The 6,667-nt window shown below is 50.2% G+C and overlaps 1 protein-coding gene across 2 annotated transcripts in view; it reads right to left on the bottom strand.

Annotated features, from left to right (window-relative positions):
• Positions 1 to 6,667, bottom strand: part of INPP5D (inositol polyphosphate-5-phosphatase D) — a 90,317-nt gene extending 83,650 nt beyond the window's left edge. The window contains exons 1-3 of one of the 2 annotated variants that reach the window (XM_014952174.1): positions 6,399 to 6,667; positions 5,310 to 5,536; positions 180 to 243 (exon numbers count right to left, since the gene is read on the bottom strand). In XM_014952174.1, coding sequence (XP_014807660.1) covers positions 180 to 243; positions 5,310 to 5,443 — 198 coding nt within the window. In that variant the 5' untranslated portion in view covers positions 5,444 to 5,536; positions 6,399 to 6,667. Of the gene's footprint in view, positions 1 to 179; positions 244 to 5,309; positions 5,537 to 6,398 lie in introns of those variants that run through there. The other variant, XM_014952175.1, reaches the window with a different exon arrangement.

The following is a 6,667-nucleotide window of genomic DNA, read 5'->3' as shown; positions in this document are numbered from 1 at the left end:
ATGGCCAAAGCAGCAGAAGGGAGACTAAAATCTCCACAGCAGTGGACTGGAGACCAGCACTGTGCTGGCCGGGGGCATTACTGTAACTCTTTATGTCATTTTTCTCTTGGGGTTAGAACTATTTCAAAAAAAAGCAGTGAGCATCTTTCTGGGACCAAATGGTACAGAGCATGGCTTACCTGGACAATTAGCTTGTTTTCTTTGTCAGGTAGAATTCTGTAGGTATAAACACAATTCCGGAACCTGGAACAGATCAGAGGAGATGTGGTTAGAACATCTACAGAAGGGAATCACACTGTGGTACCCCTCCCCATGAGAAAAGGTATTAGAAGATCCTGAGACACATACATGGCTTCATGGACAACGGTTTTAAACATTTCTCTTCATTTCTTTCCCTACGGTCTGTGAACTAACACAAACCTAAAGTGTTCCTGGTCACTAAGACATGTTTGCAGATGTCACTGCAGAAAGCGGTATCAGCATCAGCCTCAGAGTGAGTTATTCAACTCTTCTTCTGGCCGGAAAGAAAGAAAACACCAAATGGCTTGAGCTGACAGTTGAGTGGGTGTCTCAGGAAGGAATGAAAAAGCAGAAATCCAAAAGACACGGGGCCAAAATCAGCAATGAATGAGTAAATTGAAGGGCTAGTATGTGCATTGGCGTGTATTGGGAAAAAAACCCCAAATAATAGATTTCAGCTAAATCACAGTAAGACAGCTGATTGCTAAGCACATTTTCATGTGCAAAACCTTAACCACAGCCTAAATGAAAACCCATGGCGCTATTCTGGTGTGGATGCACACTCTATGTGTGCATCTGTAAATCAGCCACAATCACCATTTTTGTCCCAGCTAAATTCAATTAGATTCAGTTCTTATTTAAGGGGGGATGGAGGAGTCTTTTGCCCAGTGGAGGGACACAGTAACACCCAGGAGCCCCAGGGAAGCCTGAGCAGTGCTGTAACGTGGTAAGTGTGACCTTCCTCAGCAGCTGCTGAGCTTTTGTGGAGCTTGCCCAAGAAGCCTTGACTAAAAATGCATTTTTACTTTTCTCCCAAGTGAACAACAGACCCACCAAATCTTTGAAGTCACCCGCAAAGCACTCTGTTAAAAGATACAATATGGCTTTAAAGCCAGCAAACGATGTTGGTTTCAACCCCTTCCCCTCAATGGAAAAAATGCAATCCACTCTCCCAGCCTCCTCGGCTGTAACAGAAACACTGCATTACCTGTGGAATCATCATGCTGAGGTCAGCCCCCCCAGCCTGGGAGATCAGGCAGATCAATAAAACACCCTCATCTCTTTTGCAATTATGTTGTGAGTTCTATTCACCGTATGCCTTTCAGAATCACCCCATGCAGGAGAGAGATCGCCGGGGACTCCAGGCAGCCTTATACAAGGAGCCACAAAGAGCGATTGGAAATGAAAAGAAATTACACACAAATCATAGCTGAGGTTTTTTTCCAGGGCGTTTGGAGGATTTTGTCATGCAGCCACGTGAACCTGTGCCTTTTGATCACGTTAATGCAAAGGACACAGAGGAATTAGAACCACTCCCAGCGCTCGGTACTGCTTCCCTAAGCGACGTAGGACCATTGCAAAGGCACCTACTCATGCACCCATCAGAGGGTCTGGTACAGGGCTGGGAGCCACAGACAGGGTCCCCCGGCTGCTCTGGATTACCAAAACACTCCTAATTTCACCCAAGCCCAGGGCAGTAAGGCCAGATGAGGATAAACCCCCAGAAAGGGTATGGGGTTTAGTATTTATCTGTCAATGCAGTTCTCTTACACCATTTCCTCCTGCTGATATGCAAACGGGGCTAAGCAGAACTGCTCATGCAGCTGATGAGAGAAAATTTGTGTGTGTGGAGATTATGAAACTGATAAAACAGAACCAGCTCAATGGCTCTTGCGTCACAAGCCTCCTCGTTACCTTCACAGAAAGTACCCCATCACACAGGCCTTACGGGGCTGCTGTCATAATACTTCTGAAGAGGTTTCAGCTGAGGACAGGTAAGATCAGTGGAAGAGCAAGGAAAGAAGGGCTGTTGGGTGAGACTAGAGCAGGGAGGAGCACTTCCTAGGATCAAAAGCAGAAATCCTCTGGATGGAGAAGACTGGGACTCTTCCTCCATTTCCACCCTTGGGCTTTCTCTCCTCAGCATCCTGACTGTCAAGTTATGTGGTCCCAATTACTGTCACATTCCAGGCCCTCCCTAAAAGCTGGGTTGAGTTCAGAATTGCTCAACCACTGTTCAGGTTGTCTGGGAAGAGGTGGCAGGGGGTGTTTGTGCAGAATATAACAGCGGCCTCAGCTTAAAGATGCCTCCAAGTACTTTGTCATCTCTCTGTCCTCTTTACCAGCCAGAGGAGGAAACGAGACAAGACTTGTGTTTTCTCTTTCCTCTCCTGCTGTACATGGTTTTTATGCACAAGTGATGACGTGCATACTGTGAGCACCTGGAAATCCTCAGCAGTGACCTCTGAGAGGGATCCCAAAGCTGCAGCTAGCCTTTGAGGGTCATCTCTGGAAGCATTGTTAATCCTGCAGCCATCCACACACGAACCACCAGCAGAAGCTCCCCTGGAGGAACGATACCAGTTCGGGTGCAAGCAGGCTGTGAATGCTAAGGAGGCTGGTTTTGGGTTCAGGATCCAGGCATTCCCCTCCAGGTGAGTTAAAAGAGTCCGTTTCTTGTCAATAAACTGGCAGATCAAACGATGCGGGCACAGAGAAAGGAGGAGGAAAAGGGTTTTTCTTCTTGCCTTTTATGGGGCAGTGTGACCAGCAGCGGGGAGGACAGCAGTGCAGGGGGAGGAGCGTTCCCTCTGCCTCGGCTGCCTCAGCTCTCTGCTCACCCAAATGCTGCTGTGCTGGGTTTCAGAAAAGGAGAGGAGACGCTCTGAGAAGGCCCTGCAAATGCACCCCCTTCACTCGGCTGTATTTATACCAACCCTGTTTTCCCCAAGCAGCTCTTCAAGAAAATCACTTGTTTCATTCTTCGATATAATAACCGCTTTTGCTGGATTTTGACTGATCTGCCCAATAAATATTAGACCTTTGCAGAATCTGACACTTCTTTTTCAGAGCAAATTTCATGGTTTTTTGTTTTCCTTATCTATACACAGTTGACACTTTCTCACTTTCAACATAATTCTCTTTTTGTGAAAGCCTTTTGCAGTCAGGCTTTCAATTCTCCTCCCTCTCATTCTCTGGCTCCAACCTCTCTGTTTTTTTGAGCAGAAGTGACTGAAGAGCTCAAACTTCAAACACCTTCCAGTCAATAAAACACAGCTGAAACTGATACATCTCTGAGGAAGCTTTCAGCTTCAGCAAGGCTGCCCCTTTTTGTCAAGGTGACATTCAGAGGGAAAGACTTATTCACTGCCCTTAACCCTTCCTTCCTCTTCACAAACTAACTGCAAACCGGCATAAGCTGGAAGCTTGTTGGGTGCTCTGACTGAAGTTTGTGACATTTCTCAGACTGTAATTAACGCACCACCGATCCGGCTGCTCTTGGCTGACGAGGCTGGGTGCTCCCCGTTTCTTTAATCAAGCCATTCGCCTTCGCATTCACCTCAGAATGGATTTAAGAACATAACCTTTGGCTCCCGGTTCAGAAAATCCTGGTCATGATATTGTTTCTATTTCCTGATCCCATGTCTCTCAAGTCACAAAAGGCTTTCAGAGTTGGCTGGGTAAACATTTACAATGGAAAAACTTATGCAAATGCACAGCACCTTCCCTTTCTGTAATCCCTACCATCGCAATACCATAAAAAAAAAATTTTGTATGCATACTGGCTACAGAGCAAATTGAAGGGGTCACACTAAAAACATTCAATGGAAGCAACAGTCTATTTTAGTAAAACCCTCCCCAACTTGCAACTTGGGCCTTCGGCCACGGCTACATGATTGCCCCTCCTTCCTATCCTGGTAATTCATCTGCAGCTGCCCCTCTTTCTCCTCTGCCCCCTCCAGAGAGACAGAACTCTTCCCCGCCGTGTTACAGACATCTGCAGAGGCAGGTGGGGAGGCTCTCTGCACCCTGTTGAACACCCCACATCACCCAGCCACCCGTCTGGGGACAGCCCCACACCTACGCGGGCACGGCAGCCACCCGGCCCCACACTCCTCCGCAGATGAATCCCCCTGCAGCACACTTCTGCCATCACCAGAACTCCGACCTCAGCGACAAGCTGTTTGACCAGAGTTATAAACAGCAGCACCACCACCACCGCTGCAAAGAAGTATGCTTTCGGAAACAAACTGCACTCAGGAACTCGCTTGTAATTTCATGGTGGGGAGGGGGGGGCGGGGGGGAGGGGAGGATAAGGATGAAATAAGATTTATTAACGTCCTTCACAACGGCAGCAAGGAGGATCTGACAAGGCAGAACAGGGTCCCACAGAGGCCCTCTTGATCTCTCCTAAGCAGAGAGCGACTGTCTCGTCTCTCTGAAACGCAAAATAAAAAGCCTCAGAACTTCATCCAGCTCCTCTTGCTCCTGCCCCTCCAGGAATAACACCTGCCCCCCACAAACCCAGGGCAGGAGGCCTTGCTCTCTTGGTCCCCAGCCCCAACCCAGAGCAGGGAGGGGGGCACCAGGGCTGCCAGCACTTCTTTCCTCTCCATTTCCCACATGAAAAATGTTACCCCCCCTTGAACCACACGAGCGATGTTGGCAGAACCGCCGCTGTGCCGGGTGTATCACACACAGCTCCAGGAACTGTTTCAAGCCCTTTGCTGAATGGGACAGGGCATTGTACAAAGCAGGTGGGTCAAACACACACACCGGAGCAGAGCAGGAGGGAGGGTACCAAGCTCAGAACTCGAGTTGTTAAATGTAAATACCTGACCCAAGTTATTAACAGGCTCAAAGAGGTCAGAAGATTATTTTTTTTTTCCCTCAGAGCACACCTGCAGTACGAGTTGTTAAATGTAAATACCTGACCCAAGTTATTACAGGCTCAAAGAGGTCAGGAGGTTATTTTTTTTTTCCTCAGAGCACACCTGCAGTATATCATGGATTATTCTCTCCTTTTGAACCAAGGGGCAAGGGCAGCGTGAGCAGCACGGCAGCCAAAAAACATGGGTCTGCTCAGCCTGGCCCTACTCCCAACCCTTCCCTACCCCATGGCCTGGTCTGGTGGGATCAGCCACGCTCTGATGGTGGGCTGCTCCTCCCCAGTGGGCACCGTGGCCACCTGCCTCCCTCTCCGCCGGGGAGGACACAGGGGGCAACACCCTGCAGAAGTTGGGGCAGAAAGTGTCCCCGCGAGGCGCGAGGTTGGAAGCTGTACTTACAGCACGCAGAGCGCATACGCCGAAGCGATGGACTCGCTGGCCCGCACAAGGAAGCTGCCATCCTTGCCCACTTTGGAGAGGAGGTCCTCAGCTCTGGAGCGAGTGATATTGCCGTGGTACCAGCCCTGATCCATGGCCGGAGCGGGAGGAACCCTGAATGCCAACAGGGGAGGGCTGCCAGAGCCTGCCTGTGTGTAGCGATCAGGCAGCTTCAGCTCACCAGCTTCCTGTTTCAATAGTGCAGAGAGGGAAAGGAAACTCAGCCGCGGACAACTTCCTCAACTCAAACAGCTCAGAGAGTGAGCGTGACATGTTCCTGCAGCCCCCGCGCTCCCTTCTCCACGCTGCAGCTGGGGCCACCAGCCAGCCCGGGTTCCCTGCCTTTCCCTCCCCCTTCATCCCCCGGTACTCTACCTCAGAAAAGCCCCAGACGGGGATCCCTTCTGCTCCCCCACCCATTCAGTCCCCCAGGCTTTGGTGGCCTGCCCTCCCATTTACGATCACTTGCCAGACCCGTTGAGTTTCCACCTTTTTCCTGTCTGTCTGTCTGTCCTACCCACTACAGGTCTCCATGGGGAATAAATAAATTCCAGACTCATCAGAAACACACCGTGCATTAGGGTACTTAACACTGACTGCCCCATTCCTGCCTTGTCTAGTCCTCACATCTAGCTAAGTATGAGAATGAGACTTTAAAGATATTTTGTATTTTTTTTAAATTACCCCTGCATGTTTCCATGCACAGAAGCAGACTTAGAGGCTGATTTGCTCTGGGGATTTGTGACCAAAGCTCCCTGTCAGCCACCGTCAGATGGATTCAAAGATCTTTCCCCCTCTAAATCCCCAAAGGTGGGATGGAGCAAAGCCATTTCTGGCAACCTGCATCAGAGGGGGGAGAACTGGAGCTTTCACTTCCCTTTTCCTCGTCTGCACATCTGCCCCGTGCCTGTGCTGTGTGGCATGCTCCCTGCTGCATCTCCAAGGCAGAGCAACCAGGGGCACGTCTGCAGCAAGCAGGAGAGAGCAGCCTGTCACTGAACTGGGAGAGACTCGAAGAGGGAGAGCAAACCAGTACGGCCCAGCACTCACCCCTGCCTGCCCCCCGGGTGCTCTCGGTTATCCAGGCATCTGGCTCTGCAGTGACCAGCTTCATCTCTGCTGTTGTGGGCACCAACGATTCAAAACTGTGTGGCCATTGCAGGTCCCTGCTAAAGGGGCAGCGTGGCGACGTGCAGGGCTTCCTGTCCAAGCTGAGCAAGCCCCGTCCACCGACTAAAATTAGCTCAGTTGGACCTGTGCCTTCCAGCTTCACTCTGACCCACCTAGAGCTTCAGGAGCCAAAATCCCATGGATTCAGG

This window comes from Calidris pugnax, unplaced genomic scaffold, assembly GCF_001431845.1.
Source record: "Calidris pugnax isolate Ruff unplaced genomic scaffold, ASM143184v1 scaffold232, whole genome shotgun sequence".
In the NCBI taxonomy this organism is placed as follows: Eukaryota; Metazoa; Chordata; class Aves; order Charadriiformes; family Scolopacidae; genus Calidris; species Calidris pugnax.
The sequence above is the reverse complement of the archived record's forward strand: the minus strand, read 5'-3'. Positions and strand labels throughout refer to the sequence as shown.